This window comes from Lissotriton helveticus, chromosome 9 (assembly GCF_964261635.1).
Source record: "Lissotriton helveticus chromosome 9, aLisHel1.1, whole genome shotgun sequence".
NCBI lineage: Eukaryota > Metazoa > Chordata > Amphibia > Caudata > Salamandridae > Lissotriton > Lissotriton helveticus.
Genome location: NC_136070.1, coordinates 695,001,710 through 695,025,107, shown reverse-complemented (window position 1 = coordinate 695,025,107; position 23,398 = coordinate 695,001,710). Strand labels below are relative to the sequence as shown.

General features: G+C 44.7%; 1 protein-coding gene across 1 annotated transcript; it reads left to right on the top strand.

Moving 5' to 3' along the window:
* Positions 1-7,457: 7,457 nt before the first annotated feature.
* Positions 7,458-14,934, top strand: NPAS4 (neuronal PAS domain protein 4). The gene is made up of 8 exons (XM_078662167.1): positions 7,458-7,632; positions 9,032-9,183; positions 9,904-10,006; positions 10,176-10,428; positions 10,959-11,068; positions 11,182-11,317; positions 11,801-13,134; positions 13,695-14,934. The coding sequence occupies exons 1-8, from the start codon at positions 7,458-7,460 to the stop codon at positions 13,721-13,723; spliced, it is 2,292 nt and encodes a 763-aa protein (XP_078518293.1). The 3' UTR covers positions 13,724-14,934.
* The last annotated feature ends 8,464 nt before the right edge of the window (positions 14,935-23,398 follow it).

Here is a 23,398-nt window from a genome sequence, read left to right as displayed (position 1 = left end):
GACTAGGCCGCCACCAGCTGCTAAAAATGTAACTACCACAAAATCACTGCCAAAAACCATACCAATCCCTAAAACTCCTGCCCCGACTGATATAGTAGTGCCAGTCCAAGAACTTCCTAAACCACCACATGATAAAGATAAAGATAAGCCTAATAAGCGGGATGTCCGCAGAAATATACATTTACCCCCAAAAGCCGCACCATACGTTGTGGTCCTTACAGGAGTCCCGCAATTAAATGATAATTCTAATGAAAATAATAGCGGACTTGTAAATAAAACCATCCATTGGTTGAATGATAATTACCCTCTCCCGTCAGCAGTTAAAAGTAATATTCTGATGGTTGAAAGGGCCCCATGGATTGGGTATAATAAAAAAAGGGCACACGGCGATTGTGTGGTAATAACATTTGAGAATCCATTGACTGCTAAATATATTACTACAAGACCCCCTAGAAATCATGGTCTCTCTGTTACGGCTAGGGCATTATCTTATTTTTATCCTGAGGGCGAACACCCTGACAATAGGTGGAGTTGGACTAGGGACAACAGATATCAAGGGGGTAACATGGGTTGGGCTCCCGATAGAAATCAGTATAACACGCAAGGAGGAGGGAGAGGAGAGGATGGTTGGAATGTAGTGAAATATAGATCAAGGTCCCCTCATTATCGACCACAGAGTTTTGACCAAGGATGGTTGGGCAACCCACAATTCCCTCCAATCTTCCCGTGTTTTAACCGGTTTGATTGTTTGGAAGCGGTGGATTGACTCCCAACGAGAAAAAATGAGGCCTTAAGGTCATCTAAATCTGTGCATCTGGGGCCTATAACATCTCTGGGGCATGATGTGACTCAGGAACTATATGTTGAGCCACAAGAAACCCATGGGGTGGATGAGACTATACTAGGGAGTCTCATCAGTGTCACTGGAGCTATTCTCGAAGAGCCACTTACAGAAGAACACTGTAAGGTGGTTTTTTGGAATGTGGCAGGACTAAAGCAGAAAATTTTAAACCCGTCCTGGTGTAATGTTATTGCTGAAGTGGGTATATTAGCTTTACAAGAAACCTGGACCACCACAGCAATACACCTTAATGGTTACAGAACTTATTTTACACCTGCAGTGGGGGGAGCACACGGAAGACCAAAGGGGGGACTGTCCGTGTATATATCGAACCTCCTAGTTACCGATAAAATTACTTTTTTTCCTGGTTCCAGTTATTACCAGAAAATTGTCATTGATACAAGGAAGGGTCCTACGATTGTCTTTTTTAATTTTTACAATAACTGTCTAAGTAGCGTAATTAAGGATGTTTTTGCTAATATAAGTACAGATATACAGAATGTTTTTGAGGAAAAAAAGGGTGAAGTCATGGTATTATGGGGGGGTGATTTTAATTGTTCTTTGTGCAAAAAGGGTCAGAAGGGTATTTGCGGTCTGATGTTGGAGCAGGACATCAGCTTGACGCATTTTGAACATACCCTTCTAGGTGATTCATTAAATGAGATGATTTTTAATTTTGATCTTGGTTTTACGAATGAGCTAGCCCACCACACAATGCCATTTGTTCCAACATTTGTGGGGCGGGGGGCTTCGACTACCATTGATTTTAGCCTCTGTACAAGTAGCTCGGCGGGCAGACTGATTAGCTCTAGTATCATGAACTTACCCTTAAGTGACCACTACCCACAGGTACTAAAAATGGAGAATCTTTTTTCCGTTGTGGATCATGTTGTAGGTCCCAATATTAAGGCGCCGGACGTGAATCTAGGTACCCAAAATGGATATAGCCTTAAATGGAGTAGAGTGGTCCCGGCTGATTTTCTTTTCAAATTAGTGAATAAGTGTAGGAGTAATTTTTTGACCTGCCTGAACGAGCATGCTGACAGTGATGAAATTTTAAATAATTTTTATATTATTTCTATTGCAATCAAGGAGGCGCTGTGGGTTGCAAAGAAAAACTCCCTAAAGCACAATAGAAAATGGTTCGATAATAAATGTACCACTGCCCTATCAAAGCTTAGACAAGCGATCCATAAAACACCGCGGGATGTAACTCGAATTAGAATCCTGAGGAGGGACTATAACACAGCACTGAAGGATAGGAAGGCGGCTATAAGAAACGAGGCTTGGGATGATTTATGCGAGGCGTCACAATCAAAGGACCCGGCAGCTTTTTGGAGGGTAATTAATACCCCGCTCCTCTATGAAAATAAGGCACGGATGGAAATTGCCATCCCTGAAGATGAGTGGGTGGCGCATTTTTCCTCGCTCTATAAGGCTGTGGAACCAGTCTGTGACATAAGTCAGGACTTTATGTGCCCAAACATAGATCCAACCAAAGTACTGGTCGTAACCCTGCCCGAAGTTCTGGCGAGCTTGAAGGCAACCAAAGGGGGTAAGGCTGCTGGACCAGATGGCATACCAGCAGACCTCTATAAGGCCAACACTGAATTATGGGGGCCTTTGCTTGTCCAGCTTTTTAATGTTGCTCTGGCTAAGGGCTTAGTTCCTACCTGGCTTACATCGATTATAGTCCCAATATTTAAGAAAGGGGACAGGCAGAATTGCATGTGTTATAGGCCAATTTCCTTACTGGACTCATCTATCAAAATTTTAGGGAGAGTTGTTTTAGATAAATTGCGAATCTGGTCAGAAGAGAATGGGGTGCTATGTGATTTTCAATTTGGGTTCCAAAGAGGCTTAGGGACTATAGAACAAGGATTGAATTTGTTAATCCTGCAGCAGAAGTATGTAAAGGTTAAAAAACAACGTCTATATCTCACCTTTGTTGACTTATCGTCAGCTTTTGACTGTGTTTCACACAATAAATTGTGGTCAATTATGACTGAGTTGGGGGTAGACAATGCCATTATCTGCTTCTTGCGAGATCTATATTCCGGGGCCAATGCAAGTGTCCGTTTTGGGAATGATGGTGAATGCACTAGACAATTTGGGATTGGTCGGGGTGTACGTCAAGGATGTGTTTTAGCCCCATTTTTATTTTTGCTCTACATAAATGGCCTGGAGAAACGACTGGTGCAGGAGGGTAGGGACATGCCTATGGTGGGTGGAAGGCCTGTCCCCGCCTTGATGTACGCGGACGATGCCGTTTTGATGGCACGAACTCCAATGGCGTTACAAACCTTGGTCACCTCTTTTAACAGTTTCATGCTTGGCTTAGACTTAAAGATTAACTGCTCAAAAACACTGTCCATGTTTTGTGGGCCAAGATCAAACAAGCATTTGAAACCCATTTTTATAAATTCCAATCCCCTGGAAAAGACCTCCACTTTTCCCTATTTGGGAATTCTGTTTCATGAAAGTGGTTCATGGACTAGTGCAATCCAGGCTAGATCTCTGCTGTTCTCCAAAACTATTATGGCCTTAAAATGCTTTATGAGAAAATTAGGGAAAAAACCCATAAAAGAGATTTTAACTATTTATAGGGCAACCTGCTTAGCAGTAGCCACCTATGGATCAGGGCTGTGGGGTTACTCAAATATTAACACAATTCAAACTATGGAAAATAAATTTTTACGCCACATCCTGTCTGTACCTGAGAGTACTGCAACTATGATATGCCATGTTGAATTGGGAGTAATTTATGTTACTGATACGATTAAGATTCAGCCAATCCTTCTTTGGCACAGGGTGTGGACAAATGATGAATGTCTGGTTAATCGGGCTATTTTAAAGGACGTTTTAGTATTGGACAATATCAATGATTCCAAATGGATATGCTATGTCAAGAACTTTCTCAGTGAAATAAATTGTGTTCAATACTTCGAGGACCCACCAACTATGGCATACATATCGAGAAGAGACTTGAAAAATTTGTGTATTGCCCATCTTAGGGACAAAAGACACTTAGAGGAGGCAAGAAAAAAGACTGTCTCTGCTCACCAGGACATTTTATGTGGAGATAAATTACAGCCATATTTGTCCTTATATATGTCTAATCATGAATGTTTCCTTTTAACCCGGTTTAGACTCAATATTGTTTTTAGAGTCTTGTCCTTTCCTGTGATGAATTGTTGGCTGAAAGAATTACCCTTTTGCCCATGTGATGATGTCTCCCCACAGTCCGATATTCATATTTTATTCTTTTGTAAATGTTATACTTTCTCTCGGAAGAAACTTATCATCCCGATTCTCAAAGACTTAAATATACGAAGATGTCGCTTAGCGTTCTTAGAATGCCAGAAAATGGAAACTGTTTTTATGGTAGCCTCTTTGGGCGAATTTTTTAAATCTACTTTTAAATGTCGTAAATCAATCTCAATGAATTAACCTCCTTATTGTACATATGCATTTTAAACAACGAATATATGACTCCCGTGTAAAACTGTATTTTCTTCATGCTACTTTTATGGTTATTCTGTTTTTTAACCGAATAAAGTATTTTGAACTGAACTGACTAGTCTTGGTGCAATGGCTTGGGAGTATTGTTTTGTTCAATAATGCCTGTCTCTGTTGAGTATGCGGTCTATGTATGCTATGTGAGGAGGGTACCGGTGTGGTCACTAACACCTATCTGTGGGTGTCTGGCCTTTGTGTGCAATGAATGGTGAAAATGATGTTGTCATTAATACTTCTCCCTCTACAGACTTCATTGAGTGACCTGTTAAATTCTGATGCTCATTCCCGTCCCCTACTAGATCCCGACTCCCCTCTGTTGCCTACTTTCCTTCATGTTCCTCTTTCAGAGCTTGCCTGATCCTAACTATATTTTTCTATTCCCGCCCACTCGTGCTCCCTTTTCCTTCTTCTGTCCACGTGTTTTCCCTTTCATTTCCAGTCCTACTTTTTTTTCCTGTCCTAGCTTTGTTTTTATTTTCCGTCAACAACTCTTTCCCGCTCTATCTACCCAACATTCTTCCTACCTTTGTTTCCTCTCTCTCTCGTTTTTCCTCACCTTTGAAATGTTCTGTAGTGTTGCTTCCTTGCCTTCGTTTCTGTGTTTTTCCATTCATTTTCCTGCATTTTTCTCCTCACTTATGTCCCCTGACTCCTAAAACCTGTCTCATTTTACTATACTTCATCAATTCCTCATGCTTTCACCTGCAGCTTCTTTCTGTCGTTCCTTCCTTCTCCCCGCTTCTCCTACTTTCTTTCAGTCTTCATCCGGGTTAATTTCTTTTTTTCTAAGTACTTACTCCTTGCGTCTTTATTGTGTTCCAGCATTCTTTTTTCTCTACCCATTCTTCCATACTAGTTTCTTCCTTATTTTCCTTTAATTTCTTATCCATTACGGTTCTTTAACTTTTTTGCTTCCTCTCCTCTTCGTTCTTAACTTTTTATACCTGTTTATCTCTTTTTTTTATGGGCCATCGTGCTATCATTTCCCTTCCTTCCTTTTATTCCATTCTTGTTCTCCCCCCTCCTCCCCCCTTAGTACGTTATCCCTATGCCTGCTGTGCTTTCCTCCTTCTTTCTGCCACCCCCCACTAATTAGCTTTACCCTTCTAAGCCCCCCGTGCGTGTTATTCTTTGACATCACTTTCGTTTTGTTTTTCTCCCCCGTTCATCCTCTCTGCCCCATCCTCGAACATCTCCCCAATTGTTTCACCTTTGCCCCTCTTTCTGGCATTCTCTGCCCTTGTAATATTTTTCCTGCCTCCCCTTCCATTCCTTATTTGTTCCTTTCCCCTCGTTCTTTTTCAATGAACTCTTAGCGCTTTTCCTGTTCTTCCATACCATCTTTAGTCTCCTCACTGTCCCATTCATCTGTCCCCAGCTTGTTATTTGCATTTCTTCTACGTCTTCATTTTTCTATCCTTTATTTCTCGCCTTCTCTCTGTAGCTTCTTATCATTCCTTCATTCAACATTGCACTCTTTTAATATATTCCTCCTTTCTGTTTTGTTTCTTGCCTTTTTTCATGCGCTTGCAAACCTCTATGCGCACAGACACATTAAGTCGCATCATCCACACAAGACCTTCACATGACACAACAATGAAAATAGAAAACACAAACGAAAATAAATACCAGCATAGAGCGGTCTCCATCCCTCTTTGGCCCATCTAGGGGGCCATCCCTACAAATGGCGCACGCTCAGATGTCCCAGCAACCCTGAAATTTAGAGAAATGTTTAAGAAATATTCAGAAATGTAATTATTGAGAAAACTCAACTCTTGAGCGCAGAACCCCCTTTCACAGACCCCGGCTCTCCCCGATAGAAAGTTGGTGAGGATGCTACCAGCCCGCAAAGGGTGAAACCCCCCGTCTCCCGCCCTCTGCACAATCCTCAGATCTCTCTTTGCCTAATATGGAGATAGGTGCTCCAACGCCAAGCAATCGGCTCCGTGGAGCGGCTGTCGCTGACAGCGCGGGAGCCTGCCTTCCTGGATTAGATTTAATTGCACTCAAGACAGTGACAAAGACGCAGCAATCAACTTTTCAAAAAAGTGGCAGCCTTCCCCCGCACTCTCTCAAAAACCTCGGAGAAAAAAACAACACAAAAGCAGCGACGAAGTCCCCATCAAAGTGACGCGCAAACGCTCTCGAAGGGCGTGCTAATGGGCAGGTGGGCATGCAGCAAGAATCCTATTAAACATGCTATTTTCAACGTATAATAAAGAAGGTGTAGGCATGCTCAACAAGCTACCAAAAATAGGAATATTTTGTGGTCGACACAGCAACCTCCGACACAGCTCTCTGCTCCCACCCACACATGAGGCTCCGTTTCACAGATCGTCAATACCGCATTAAACACGCAGAGCCGTGCACAACCTTTCTTCAAGATCCAACCTGACATGCAAATGTAGCACTGAAGGCTCAAAAAGGAACTTACATCCACTGCTATCTGGATAAACCTTAAGAGGTCCCCCAAACTGAGAAGGAATAGAGGGAAGGGGGGACGGGGTGGTGTTTGTGGGGTTGAGAGCTGCTGGATTCTCAAGGAGGCGAGGGGCTAGTGTTCCGAGCAGCCCTGCACTGGTTTGCGCCTCAGGGGTTTTTATTAGTGCTTCTGAGGGTCTGCCTGGCTTTATGTGGTGGCAACAGGCAAGCGGCGCTTGTGCCAACGTTCCATTCCCCTCTCCTAATTGGGTACAGAGTATGTTTCTGGCTCTCCCTCCCTCTTCGGCCCCCCTTCTCCCAGCCGCGTCATTGGTGACGTCTCTCTCTATTCAGAAAGACGAGCTGAAACCTCTGCCATGTCTTCCCATTGATGCAAACATATCTTCCCGCCCACCTCCCCTCCTGCCACCCCCCCCCCCCTTGAGGTACCAGTGCCCACACACTTCTCAACCTATATAAGGGGGTCGTCAGCCAGGGATGCCTCAATCAGATTCACTAGAGTGGCATCTACAGGGCTGGAGAGAGCGGAGGACACCAGGACGAATCCAACTGTTGAGCCGAAGGAAGGGTCCCCCGGGGGAAGAGAGGACCAGAGGATTTCAAGGCTGGAGAGTAGGCACGGCTGAAATCCGCAGAGAGGGGACCCCTGCCCGCAATGTATCGCTCCACCAAGGGGGCCTCCAAGGCGCGGAGGGACCAGATTAACGCGGAAATCCGCAACCTGAAGGACTTGCTCCCTATCTCAGAAGGGGACAAGGTCCGCCTCTCCTACCTGCACATCATGTCCCTGGCGTGCATGTACACCCGGAAGTCCATCTTCTTCTCCAGAGGTAAGCAGACATGCCTGGAGTTTGTCTCCTGTGGGGAGGTAGATGGGGTACCATGTGGCTGGGATTAAGAATGTGCTTGAAGGGCAGGCTCATGTATCCGCAGTGACCCCCTTGCCTAAAATGTCATGCTAGAGCGAATTGATAATGTTAAGTATAAGGGACAGTGCTCGGAGCGGAAGATAACCCTACCACTACCACCTGCCCCGTGACTGAGCTGGCAGACAGATCGAAAGAGCGGTGTAAATGGGTTAGCAGTTCCACAGAATGTGACACCGCCACCGGCTGTTAATATGCCTACCTGTTGCAGAGTGCGGTCTGCGTTGACTGTTCTAGAGTGAGCTTTAGGACTGGCAATGTGTTTTACTGCTGAGCGCTGTCCTCGGTGCTGATCGCACCTGTTGAAGCTATCCATGTAGACTCGCGCGCGTGGTTTTCTAGGGTGATGCAAAGACGCCGGAAACTGCTGTGTTGTTCGCAGAGCTGAGGGGTTCCTGTGGCGGGTCTATCAGTCAGGAGCTAAACGTACATTGTGGCTAGTTTTGTATAGTTATCTGTACTCCATAGCTTAATGTGTATGAGTTGCTGATTTATTGTCCAGTTTATGAAATATGTGCTATAGTCCGAATACCGCTATTATTCCCCATTGTGAGGGCTGAACATAAGCGCTCCATTACCCAATGCCCCTTCCCAGGTGCTTCCCCTGATGCCACGGGTATTTCATTGTAGACTTCCGTCCGGGTGCTGAACGTACATGGCTAGTTCCTGTGTGCTGTATGCACACAGGAACTAGCCATGTACGTTCAGCTGTATGCACACAGCTATCAATAGCACGCTGGTACCATGTCCAAGGCGCTGGACGTGTCGCGGTCACTGGTCTGCTGCTCTCTGTGGTGCTGAGCATACTGAACTACTGGGAGTCTGCTGTCTGGGCTCCAATATACATAGCTTGTGAGTCTGCTATCCAGGGTGCTGAACAAGCTGGGTTGCCGCCTAATTTACGAAATATGCGTAGCTGACGCTGGGAAGCTGTCCACGGTGTTGAAAACACATAGCGCGCGAGGATTTGCTGTCCAGGGTGCTGAATAAGCTAAGGAAATACACAGCTGTTGCTCGCTTGCTACCAAGGGTTCTTGCTGTGCATATGGCGCCCGTTATCTGTCTACGGCTGCTGTGCGGGCTTCTGGATACATACCTAAGATGTGAAATTCTGAGGTGGCTCCAGGCGTCCAGAACTGATGGCGTCAATCCGCCCCCCCCCCTCCACCCCATCCACCCTCCTCCGCTGTTTTGCTGCAGCGTTGAGTCAGCGCGGACCCCGTTGCTAGGGATGTTAGGAAGCAGCTTGTGGACCACTTCTCATGCGCCTCTCCCCCTTTCCTCTTCTCTCCCCTCTCAACAGGTTCGCCTCTGCAAGAGCTGGAAGAGCTCCTCTCTCCCCAAGACCTGAGCGACTTCGTGCAGACACTCCCGGGGTTCCTGCTCGCCTTTACCAGCGAGGGCAAGCTCATCTACGTGTCCGAAAACGTCGCTGACCACCTGGGGCATTCCATGGTAAGAGGTTTCCGCCAAATGTGCAGAGTCTGGGGGTAGGTGCACCCACTGTGGCAGCATTAGCAGCATTGTATTAGCGTAGAACGAGGGAACATTCGCACTGCTATCAGCCTAGACGCCTGGGCAGACCGTGTGATCCTGAGCGAATGACTTCTCCCTGCGCCTCATTTCTCTTGTCTGTCAATACTGGGAGCATATTTACTCAATTACTGTTAAGACGATATATACATGTTGTCAGTGTATGCTGAATTGTTTTATTTGGCGTTTTACTCGACTACTGATGTCATTTTTAAACAAACAGCAAATCGAAATGCTAGCCAAATGTGACATTATTTTTCATAACGCAATATACATTTAAGGTGCTCTATACTGAAATCCCCGTAGAGTGAGGTTTCACGTATTGTACACACTGAGTATTGAACCACCTGTGGCTGCTTCCAAATGTGGCAGATCAAGGGAAAAAGGCAGAGTGGAACAGGGTCACACAATTTGGTGAAGTGGTGATGCTGAGATTAAAATAACTGTGGACTCTATTCCATGGTCCTTAGTACTCGGAATACTGGGACGGAGCATAGCAGTCCTTGAGTTTTGTTAGTAACATGGGAAGTCGAGTGTTACTGAGGTTGAGATATATCATTGTGAATCAGAAATGGTGAATGATATGCCTTCTGACTAGTGCTATTTTCTAACCATTGGGTCTACTGTCTTTCTCCTCTCCAGGTGGATCTTGTGGCTCAAGGAGATTGCATCTATGACGTCATTGACCCTGCCGACCATTTTGTCATGAGGAGTCAGTTGGCCGTACCATCACCTACAGATACAGGTGAGCAAAAGTCCAGTGAAACAGTAACAGTCCCCAGCCCTACACCCTTTTGTCTCCCATGTCTTTCCAAGCTGACGTCCCCCTCCCTCTTTCAAGTAGCAGCCCCCAACCCTACACCCTTTGTCTCCCGTGTATTCCCAAGTTGACCCTCCCTTCCCTTTTTCTTCAGCTGATCGTATGTTCCGCTGCCATTTCAACACTTCCAAGACGGTCAGGCGGCAGAGTGCGGGCAACAAGCTGGTGCTCATCAAGGGGCGGTTCCACCAACCCCCAGCGGGCTCCTACTGGTCCTCCAACCCGGTGTTCACGGCCTTCTGCATTCCCCTGGACCCCAAGCCAAAGGTCACCCACAACACCTTCTTCCAGGCCTTTTTTGAGAGCAAGCACGCCAAGGACATGTCCATCTTGGATGTCTCAGACAGGTGAGTCAACAGGACATGGTACCACTGTACTGCGGGAGGTCACAGGGAGGAGGTTTAAGTGGAAATTGGGAACATGGAAGGTAATTTACCAACCTGTAATACAGAATACCACCTCCAAATATACCCCGTTGAGTAGCCATGGGATTACTCCCCCAAAAAGTCCTTATTAAATGAAAGACAATCAGTCCTATATTCAACCCCATACCACACCAATATACTAGCTGGCATCATAGCGCAATCACCTTCTGTAGCTTTCAGTCCAAAGGTCCAAAGCTAAAGATAGCCGCCTTATCATTTCATCCTGATGGGTACAATAAATAACATGCGCATCACAGATTAGGTAATGACTTCTGCCAGTCTAGCAACAATTTCGTTTGTGCCTTAGAAATAGGAAACATTATGACTTTGTATAATTGGAAATGGTTTGGGGCAAATTGGAAAAATCAAGATCTAAGAAGGGTAGAAATTCAATGTCCACCCAGCTGGAACTTTTGTACATCCATTAACCTCTTGCTTTCTTCGGTCAACAGTGCAGAGCTGCATCTGGGCTTTGAGAAGAATGAACTGGTCTGCAAGTCCTGGTACAGCTTGATGCACCCCGAGGATCTGAGCCACGCGTCCGCCCGCCACTGCCGCTTAGGTAAGGATCAATCTTCTACGTCTACACTTGTTATTCAATGGTAGTAATTGGCAGTTCAACGGGCACTCGACAGCTCTTACTAACTTCTCTGTTCTTCTCTTCCTCAATGACAGTGGGTGACCGGAATGAGCCCCGCATGGAAGTGGTGATCCGCCTACAGAGGAAGGACCAGGGATGGGTGTGGATTTACTGCCTTATCCAGCAGGACAGTTCTGAGATCCCGTTCACCTGCTACAACTACATTATCAGGTGGGCACCAAGAGGGACACGCGAATTATGACTATAGAAGATAAAGAAAGGGCTAAGAAGGTGGGCAGGGGAATTGTTGCATTGTGGGAAGGACGGCTCGAAGATAAACATGATGCACAGGTTGTGATATGGACTGGCTCATGGGTCTTGTAGAATCAATAGTACAACTGGAATTGATTTTAGTTTGCTTTAGAGGACAGCTCCATGCGTTAATATTGAGACAATGACCCATTTAATAAAAAGACTAAAAAATACCATAAAGAAAAAAAAATTACTAATTCAATAATATGTTGCATCGGGGTCGAAACTGGAAATGGAAAACTAGGTTTAGAGAAAATGTAAAGAAAGGGGGTCTACAAAGGGAGAAAAATGCAACCAGTAACAAAAAATACTGCTAGGCGGTAAAAGAAGGGAGTTTAGCTGTCACCATATCTTTCTGTAGGCAATTCTAACCGCACCACCTCTTTCTTTTCCTTTTTTTAGTGAGCCAGAAGCCTGGTGCCTAAGACAACAGCTAACATCTGAAGAAACACAGCTCACGTACGTCTTCAGCACAACCACGCCGTTTCAGGAGAGCCTTCTGTCTCCTGGACATCTCTCAAGCCCAGATCAAGTCTTCACCCCCGTCGCCAGCACTCCCACCAGTGGTGTGTCCATTCAGACCTTTGACTTCAGCGGGGTTTGCAACGTGGAGTGCCCCCAGGAGTATTCTGGTAGCACCAGCCTCAGCCAAGAAGACATTCATCTCGGCCAAATGACAATGGATCAGGGTGATATCTCCTCTTTGGAGGAGGCCACTGGTTCTACTGCCAGACCACAAGGGAAAGACCAGGACTTCTGCTATACAGAATGTATTTTCCTACCCTCTATGACCTATGAGCCAACCTTCAGGAGGGAGGTCCCGACGAGTTCCTCCAAAGACTTTGTCTGCACTCCCCCCTACACTCCGCATCAAGGGTGTGCCTTTATGTTCAGTTCCCAAGAGTCGTACCCTCAAACTACTGCCCCGACAACCACTACTCCCACCACTACGACCACCACAGCCACCACAGAAGAACTGTACTACTCTACAGACAATAGCAGCGCTCTCTATGAGAAGCTACCCCCCACCCCAAGTCCGGGTGATGGGGACTGCACAGTCATGACGGTACCTGAAGTTAGAGGTCCCCTGTACATTGACGTGCCCATGATCCCGGACAGTATCTTGACTCCAGAAGCATCGCCTATCAAGCAGACCCTCTTCAGATATTCTGAAAAGGAGAAGACAGAAATTGACCTCCTGGCCAAGCAGATCAGCACTTTGGCTGAAGACTTCAATTCTTTTGCTACTAAGGACTTACCTTTATTAGAGCAGACGTATGCCAGGCATACCAATGTCAGCCGAAGCGCGTCTCTTCCTTCCAGCCTGCCAAGCAGCTGCCAAGACTTTCTGCCCCTCAGACATTGGAGGAGCATCGACTTCTCCTTCCTGGCCTGCACAGAGAAAGACTTCCTGGAAGAGAACGCCATTGAGAACATTTTTCGAGACCTGTCCCCGCCTCTTTTTGAGAGGAGCGGCTCAGGTGCCCGGTGCCCCCACCAGTTGTGTGGCAATGTCAGTAGTCCATTCTGCCTGGACGTCGAAGCTAGTAACGAGGCGGAGATCCTCTTGCCTGCGTCTCCGTCGATGGACCTGTCTCCAGAAGAGCAGTCCTTCCTGGAAGAATTGGCCTCCTATGAAACAGCCTTTGAGACACGTGCCTCAAGGTCCCCGTGTGATGGGTTTAACGATGAGTTGTATCAACTCCAGAGTCATCCGCACGACAGCTTTCATGATGGTAAGATCAAGTGAAACACTGGGACTCCTTTGGCATGTTTGTACATGAGGGGTGGGTCACTGGTACCAACTGAAGGATAGGTAATATGTGGGATCTGGTAAAGGAGGAAACACCTCAAGACCTGGCTCTCCGAGCAGTAGCAGCATTTATCCCTCCCTCCCCCCCGCACCCACCCCCCCAGCACCTTGAGACCCTCACGGGTGAATAGCGCGCTCTACAAATGTATTGATTGATTGATTGATTGTTTTGGGAAATATTTTGAGGTCTAGTGGCTTAGAACTTGTGCAGATGTGAGCAAAGAATGGCAAATTTGGCATTTGAAGACAAGAACTTAGAGAGGTGCCAGGCAATTTGGGTCTTGCATAGTAGGTGCAGTAGAGGCATAGAAGGGTCTGGGACCTGCAAACAATTATGAAAGAGTAATTAGAGAAGTGGGACTTTCAGTCTGTTTTTTTTAAGAAGAATAGATATCTTTGTTAATTGCCTGCTGAATTTTGAACTATGTTGGCCAGATGTCTAACTGTTCTCCTTTCTTCTTTTTCCTTTCTCTTTCCTTGCAGATGGAAGCGGAGGTGATCCTTCGTTCTGAAATAAGTCTGTGACTTACTTCATTAAGTATGGCATATTGTCATATTTCGTGGAGCTTCTTCTACCAAACCACAAGGAGAACGATGACTTTTTGGTCTTCAGTTTCGCCTTGGCTAGTGCATTTACATTTGGGTTTTGGGGAAGGGGATCTCTATATATTTTTTTATATAAACGTGGATGATCTACACGATACAATATCTTCCTTTGTACAAAGAGGGAGGGGAAAATGAAAGTATTCAGCTATAAAAAAAGAGTGGTTCCTGCCTAAACACCAGGGACATAGCAAGCGGTCAACCATAATGTAACTGTATTCACTTGTAGTGAATATCTTTGTATGTTATTTGATGAGTAATAACTGAATAGTTTTTCTGATGAAATGTTGTGTGTCCTGGTGCTATTTGCTCAACATTCTCCAAAGTTTGGATACAGTGAAACAGCAAAAGCAACAGGATGTACGACGCATGTTTCTTCTCAGTCCACAATTCACACACCCGACAAGTGGAATAAAGGAATTATCTCATACCATTATCAGTTAAACACAAAAGTAGACCACCTCCACCTACACAATTTCCCCACAAAATATATTGGGATGCAGGGCAAAACGTACATACTAGTTAAGGATAAACAATCAGCCACTGTTAAAGAGACTTTTATATTAACACAGTCATCTCTGTTCTTGAGGTGTGGAATAAAATCCAATTTTGGTCTCTCTGGCTTCACATCAAAACAATCTCACTTTGCCTGGCCAAAAATGTTTTTGGGAATCACAAAGGCAATAGTTTTTGCTGCTGTTAGCCCGGTTTTCCCCAAACTGAGAGATAGTTGAAGTGTGATCTGAGGAGAAACATTGATTTCTGTTTTTTTCTTCCTTGTGCTTGGGGGTTCTGTATAAATATATAAAAATATTGAATCTAAAATGACACCTGACAGGTAATTTCAGGTGTCTTTGTGCTAACGTAGAGTTCCCTACGAATAAGTAAAAGGATTGAATCCTGAACAAACTGTAAATGTAATGTTACAAAACAAATTCACACATTCAAGAAATGTGATGGATGTAAAATATTGTATATTTATTAATAAGATACTATTTTTTACCTGTAGATATAATGCAGATACCATTTAAATGTATGCTTATGAGATGGACATTGTGGAACTATTCTGGTGTGTGTATCTCAATATTAGTGTATTTGTAATACAAATATATTTATATTAAAAAATACATTTTTGAAGGAAGATGTTTCTTGTGTTACTGTCATTGGGACTTGCAACACCTTGTGACTGGGAGATTGATTACCACTGACTGCAGGAAGGATGTGGCTCTGCACAAAAACAACCATTGGTCCATGCTACTCTCTCCACCCTCATGAAGAATTCCCCTGGTATCTCTTTAACTTCAGCCCTTCTGTTGACTTTGCCAAGACACTTCTCAATTAGCACCACTATCTCCTTCAAGATGTGCAATTTATGTGGAGCAGCTGTCTCCTTCAACAGTTCTATAACTGAAAATACCAGTAGCCTTTACCATTCATGCCAATTTTTCTTCAATAATGTAGGATTTGCCTGTCAATTCCTTCGACATTTTCATCCTGTTTTACACTACTTTCTTGTCAAAACACCAAATAAAGTTGATCACATCGCCTTGATACAAGACACTTCACCTCTTCCACACTTCCCCTCACAAATTTCTCGGCTCTTTTCAAATGATGAGAGGGTTCTCTAGCAGTGTTCTTCAAATCTATCTATCTATCTATCTATCTATCTATCTATCTATCTATCTATCTATCTATCTATCTATCTATCTATCTATCTATCTATCTATTTATCTATCTATCTATCTATCTCTCTGTCTCATTCGCTCTCTCTTACTCTTTTTCTCTCTTTTTCTCTGTCTGTCTCTCTTTTTCTGTAGTGTAAAGATCCCATGCACATTCAGAGGGTTTCGCCACCCTTGTCTCACTGATAAGCTGCTCTGGACCACCTAAACAGTTCATCCAGCGTCTGAATCCTCAACAATGTCAGGTTTCCTGGAGCGTTCTTCGGGGCATATTAACAACGGCCAGCGATAATTATCGCTGGCCGTGCTTAGCGATAAATATATTGTCGCAAGCTATCTCTGGTATTTATCGCCCTGGTAGCGCGTTAACAACGCGTTACTCCAGGGCGATAAAAATTCCAGAGATAGCGAGGTTATCGCCCTTTTGCAGGGAACATCGCTGGTTTTCCAGCGATGTTCTCTGCAAAAGGGCGATAACCTTGCTGATACGACCCACAGGGTCATATCAGCATAATCCACCCCCTATGTTAGGGATGGCTAAGTCAGGATTTTAGCAGACGTTGGAGATGCAAAGTGAGGTAAATAGGGCGCTGGTTTTATCTCTGCTTTTTTGGCTTTGTAAGCCAAAAAGCGGAGATAAAGCACTTGTAAATAAGCCTCTTCATTTCTTCCAAACACTCTGCAGCTTTGGTGTGAAGCACTCACTTTTCCACCTTCACCATTCTCTGCCATCAGTGCTGCCCAACTCCCCTGGAACAGCCCTCCATGTTTACTCTTTTCTCTCTATCTTGTGCATCTTTCTACTCAATGGGATGAGTAGCACCAGTTAGAACATTGGAATGTAGAGAGGTAAATTGAAGACAATTAACTTACTCACGACCAATACTATATGATACAAACCTTCTGCTCCACCATTCCAACATTTGTCTTTCTTCTCCCTTTCTAATTCTAACCCCAGTTGGGTGGAATGTTCTAACAGCGTTTTACAATGCCTGCCTCGGGCTAAAACTGCTGTTAAAGGCCCTCAACTTTATTATAACTTCTTGGTGATATCTAATAGACAACGCTGCTACAACTCTTTCCCACATTAAAAGAGCTTGACAAAACAACTCAAAAGCTGCATTACCACAACCTTGATCATTATCACCACAACACAGATATTCTTCGCCGCAACCCAGAGTCTGATCAACACAAATCTGTGCTTCTCCACTATGGACCAGAACTTCACTAAAGCAACTCAGGACTACACTATAACCAAGGGCTCCAGCTTCAAAACCCACACTATCACCACCACAAGTTAAAGCTAGATCACAACAACTCAGGGCTTAAATCCCACAATCCAAATCTTAGCAAACACAATGCAGAGTACTACTGACAGCCCAGATCTTCATCACCATCATTTGGAGCTTCACAGCCAGCACCCACGACCCAGCCACTCCAACTCAGAGCTTCACCACCATATCCGCGAGCTTTACGACAACTGAGAGCATCACTAACATACCATAGAACATTACAACCAAAGCCCAGAGCATTACAAAAATGATTTAGAATATTTCAGGTACATCCCAGAGCTTCACCACTATAAACCTTGGCACTAGTCTCATCCAGAGCGTCACCACCTTCACGAATTTCCCATGTTGGAGCTTTATAACCAAACAGAGCTTACCCACCAAAACCCAGAGCTGCACAAAAACAAATTATAACATCACAATGTCTTTCCAGATGTTCACCAGCATAACCCACAGTTTGACCATCAAAACCTAAGACATTAGCACCACAAGCAGAGTTTCACTGCAATCCACAGCTAAATGGGCAAAACTCTGAAGTTCGCAAAAACAACTCGCAACATCAGCACCGCATCCCAGCACTTCCCCGCCGTATGATAGGCCTTCATGATCACAGTCCAGAACTTAACCTTTCTAACTCAGAGCATCATTGCCACAACTGAGAAAATTACCACCATATCCTAAACTTCACAATCCACCCAGAACTTTACCATCACAACCTAGTCACTAGGGCCTGATACACGTTTGGGGGTCCTGGAGTGGGCCACCATGCCAGCGCCCCGCTCCAGGACCACCAAACTCGACCGCCAGCCACTCGTCAGGTTAGAAGTAATCTCATGGTCCGGTAGGGCGGTCCTATGGCATTCCCACATTGGTGCCTATTAAAAAAGGCACCACAATGGGTATGCCAAAGACCGTTCCTGCACAGCATGGACTGTAAAGTCCATGACATGCAGGGAAGGGGGTACTGCACACAGGGGGGCAGAACATGTGCCCCCTGCAGGCACTCCTTGGTCCTGAGGCAACAGAGGGCCCTGAAGGGCCCCCTTTGTTTCCAAACCACCACAGTTTTCATGGCAGCCTCACTGCCATGAAAACTGTGGTGGTGAGGAAACTCGTAATATGCTTGGCGGTGCCACAGTGTCTCCACCAAGCATATTGCGGCCTAAAGACTGCTGCGCCAATGCCAGGGATCGCGAATCCCTGGCAGTTGAGGTAGCCCCATGAAGGTCCAACAGCCGTACTCGCAATACAGCGGTTGGACCCCTGGTGCAGCGGCACCTCCACCGTGAGTTTGGAGTTCCTATGGACCCCAAACTTGTAATTAGGCCCTAAGCCTTTACAGATAGGCTTTTTTATAAACCACATTATCATAATACATAACTTGTATTATGATAATGTGGTTCCTAAAAAAGCCTTGTAGCTTTAGGCAACATCACCAACTTTTTCACTACCATGAGCAAGTATGTCTCCCATTACCCAAGGCGCCCACCAACTCCACCCCAAAGAAGCAGAGGTGACGCTCCACTTGCACCCGTTTTGTGTGTATGTCCCAGGACTCCATCTCATGACTTCACCTCATGACGCTGTATCTTGATTAATATAACAATGAGTGTTGTACTTATGCAGACCCCAATGATTATAGAACTTCCCCAATCTGGCACATTTGCAATTCCCAGCCGCTTTGTTCAAACTCTAAATGCATCCTTATCCATTCTCCCTGTCTTTCTAGCGCCGAGACGCCTACGGGTATTCGTTCGCGCTCAATAAATATCAGAAATAAATAAATACATTTACATTTCCCTTTCACCTCCTGCGCTTTCTGGGTGTTTCTCAGACTTTTGTATCTTCCAGTCCATACCAATGCAGCTCCTTCCTCCTCTCAACCTCATGCACACCCTTCGTGCAAAAGTAAAGTTCACTGCTTCTTTAAATGTGTTAAAATTGTGTAGATATCAGTTTAGCATCAAGAGATGGAATCGAAATTATATCTTGAATACATCTCACCAACAATTTAATTATGCACCTTACGAAGAACGGGATTCCATGTCAAACTCCATTGGTATGTTCAAAAGCTGATGTGGCTATCAAGGGGTCCTTACCCATTGTGTGCGGTTGATGCAATGTACTTCAAGATGGCGCCCGTGCGTCTCCTGACTTGCCACTCGCGAGCCCTGCGGAGGAAAGGAAGACCTTTATTGGATAGAAGGCGCCCACAGCAGCACAGCTGCTCAGCACAACAATCAACAGCAACTGCCAGTTGAGGGTTTAATCTCAGCAACCCATCTTCACAGGAGAGTATAATTCGATGGCGCACATATACGACATGTGTACTAGGGGACACACTGTGAGAGGCTTGCCGTGGTGGCCAGCTTAAATAAAAAATGGTGGTGCGTGAAGACGCATGACTCACCCAAAATTTGGGAGCATGACCAGTGCGGCACTTCCCTTTGCTGTCTAAGAGCATGAAAAGGAATGCCTTCCTTCCTGCTTGTGGAACGCAACTCCAACCAGTCCTGGAGACGCTCTCATGTTGTGGCAGCAGCTCCAAGATTGGTGGGAGCAGGGTCTCCCAGCACTTATTTTGAGGCTGGGAGCCTGTGCTAGCGATCCCCAAGCTGTTTCGCAGCCTTTGGATTGCTGGGTCGACAGTGCGCATGTCGGGCTGGCAGTGGCAAGAAGGCCGAGCAATCTGACATGAGTACCGTGGATCAGTGCTGTCATTCTGTATTTGCAGGATTAAGCCCTGTCCCCACCCTTTCACTGTACACAGTGTGAGCCAGAGCGGTGGTAAAAAGATAAAATGGTATTGACATGCTATTTTATTTATTCGTGTTTGCCTGTTGCGCTCGCAGTATGCAGGGCGACGCTTCTCCACTCCTGAGGAAGAGCCATCACTGGAGGCTTAGAGAATGTTTATAAATTTGTCAGGGGGATGGGGTACGACACGTGAGAACCTATGGGGTATTGTGACACTGCGTGAGAGATGGAGATTGCATTGTCAGATACAAAGAGGGGCTTTTAGGACCATTGGGAACCAGTGGGTGAAACTGCCTGTACACTAGCTGGTAGTAACTAACAGACGGTAATAATGGGTATACTGTCGCACTTCAAAAAAGTGTTAACAGATATGGAGACAAATTAGCTATTATTATGTAGCAATTGAACAAATTTTGGATAGGTGCCACTCATGGTAAGATATGCCATTACCCAGAATATCCAGTAGAGCAAGTCATGACTGGCTTGTTCGAAATACAAAAAATGCTAAACCCGGCACTCTTGAATAATATCGGTACAATCGATAAATACAATTACTCTAGCAAGAAAAGCACCCTTTGACAATGAGAAGAGACTTTCCAAGTAAGGATTTACGTAAATCAGATAGGCTGTTTCTGTGTCACCAAGTCAAAGAACTGACACCTCAACTATACCATAAGGAATTGTAAAACTTGTGGCAAATACTAAGACTGTCTAAAATAAAATATTCTTTTTGTGCTTTTTGATGTAATAAATTATGACTTAATCATTCAATTCTATCTGATTTACGTAAATCCTTACTTGGAAAGTCTCTTCTCATTGTCAAAGGGTGCTTTTCTTGCTAGAGTAATTGTATTTATCGATTGTACCGATATTATTCAAGAGTGCCGGGGTTTAGCATTTTTTACACTAGCTGGTAGCCCTGGGGCTTGGGTTTAACACTAGACAGTGCGAGAAGCCTAGAATATACAGTGAGGATCTTGAGAAGCTTTGGGTTCAAGAAGGGCAGTGCGAGGAGCTCAGAGCAAATAGGCAAACTGTGGGAAGCTTTGGGAACAGGGACAGGCAGTGTAGAAGGTTGCAGCCTATTGACAGGTGATGTGTTAGGTTTGAGGTATACAGACAGCTGGCTTGAGAAGCTTGAGGCCCTTGGACAGACTTAGGTGCTTGACGAGCATGGACAGAAGTGTGAGGAGTTTGGGTCAGATGGACATGTATCGTTAATCACTTATGGCACATAGGATGAACCTGGGGCAAATGGACAAGTGGTACGAATTGACTATCCATGAAGCAGACCCTCAAAGTATGAGTGACACCTTCACCATCAAGGGTGGACCCTGACCCTTTCCAGGGCTAAACCTTGCTTTCTGAAATCAAGAACTGTAACAGTTGTAGTAGCAGTGATCATCCAAATAGAAGATACACAAATGAATTACAGGACAATAAGTACAAAGAACACTGCTAAATTTACACACAGTGGGCCTGATTCACAAAGGGCCTCCGCACTCATGGTGGAGGCCCCGCAGTCATGAGGGGGTCTCCGCATGTGGGGCGGAATCTCCATAATCAGAATTCTCATTGTGGAGACTCCACCCGAGTCATTCTTTAGAAAAGGAGGCTCTCAATATTTTGTCAGACAGATTAATAATACTGATATCCGGCATGGTATCAACACCATCAGCCATGGGTTCTACAACTGGGGAGTCTGCTACTGTGACTTGTTGCCTCTGAACCTTGAGTAGGTTTGTACACCTATCCTTGCCTTGTTGGCTTCTTTCCTTCCAGTAAGATCAAATTCAATACTAACCAAATATGTGTTGGTAGTAGGACTAGTGTTAGATTAGTGTTGGAGCAACATATGAGGCGGAATCCTAGAGTAAGTGATAAAGCCCGAAGCGCACTGGATTATGGGATTAAAGGCACCTGAAAATAGACATAAGACTAAACATGAGTACAAATACCTTAAGGAAAGTCAATTTTGGAAAGTATTTGCTTGAACATGCACTGACATTGTTTAATGGTAAATAAAGCAATTGTCACACCCTGTGTCTTGCAGATGTTCTGTCTCAGAGCTTTAAATGGCCTCATACACTACAATCTGAACACAGTTACTTTTATGTTATCAAACCTCCCCCGCTCGAACCTTGTACTTTTATTGCATAGGACATTTTTCTGCTTATGCTCAAATAAGAGTTGACTACCATATGTTTTTCCATGCTATGTTTGAATGTGGTACTTGTAACCAGTTATGAATAGATCGCAATACATTTTTAGCATGCATGCTTCTCACTAAATAGAACAATAATTCGTTCTTCCTTTTTAATTTTGCATAGAGAAATTACCATTTCTATCCTATAAGTTGACCCACCATGCACAAACTTGATACTTATCTCCTTGTGTCTGAGTAAATCCTAATCTTGCAATTTTTGCATACATGTCATCAATATTCGTATTCATGTTACAGTGTCATCAAAATTGATACAAACACAATTTTTATGTCATTTTTTCGTACACATGATTAAGAATTAGTCTTCGAAACCAGCAGCATGCCGCCTGTATTATACCATTTAACTTTCAATAACTCTCTGACTACATGCATGCAGAGGCTGGTATGGTTTTCTTCACATTCCTGCTCAGTAGTTCATTCACATATTTTAACGTAGTGCTTGAGATATAACACTTATGCCCAGAATCTGCAATAAACCTATTCCTTCTAATTTATGTCTCTATGGGCAACACATTAACAGATAGATTAAAAAACACCAAACAGTTTGCCTATTATGGCATCTAAGGTGTAGAGTGGGATAATTGAATCCTACATATCGACGGGTCACAGTATTGTGACCAGAATATCAAGCAGAAAAATATCGAGAGGTAAGTTTCTATACATTTTTTTAACATTCTTTTTATTTAAACCATGCTCATCATACAGTGTCTACAGGCAAGGCATGTCAAATATTGTGTTACATACATGGAAGTCAAGGATAGACAGCAGCAAAGGTAGAACATAAGTGAAAGCGGCACTTTTAGGCCCATTATACTTTATACAGCAGGCTTCCACCTTCAATCAAGCGTAGCATAATGTCTGCCTCCTAAAAGACCCACCCCACCTGTCAGTACCTCCTAAATGCTTGCCAGGCTTCCCACGCCTTCTCCCACTTCTTAGGACCGCTCCTATTCTGATCGACTACCTTTTGCGGTCTCTGGCACCAGTCTAGATCAAACTCCCACTCAGTAAGTCTTGGTGGATCAGCACTACCTTAACCTCTCCCAATATTCCACTTGGCCATCTCGGAAGCCAGCATCAGCCAGACTTTCTGGTGTTTAGGCCAGGACTAATCTCCCAACACTGCTAGTAGGAGCAACTTTGCATCCAGTGGGACCCCACTCCAATACTCCAATATTACCGGGCAGCCCCACAAAATATGAAACCATTTACCCTCCTGTCCGCATGCCCTGAGGCATGCCAATGTGGCCACCCTCCCAATTTAGCCTAGCAGTGTCCTTGAGTAGTAGGATGTATGTAAAATTGTAAGTTGAACTAGCCAAAACCAAGCCCGTATTGATATCTCACGTGGGCTCTGATTTGCTTCCACCCAGTCATCATCCTCCAAATTGCCAAGGTATCCCACCCAGGCTTCTCGAAAGGTGACCAGTGGATCAGGGGAATTATTGACGAATTTTCTGTATATAATGGAAATTGCCTTGTGAGGGATGTGTCCCATTAGGAGACGATCCTCCAGTAGTTGGTCCCCTTCTAGTATATTTCTCCTAACGGCATGCCCCAGCTGTAGGTACCTATATCTTTCTGCATCTGCCAACTTGTATTTCTGGCTTAAGTCCTCAAATTATATAAAGG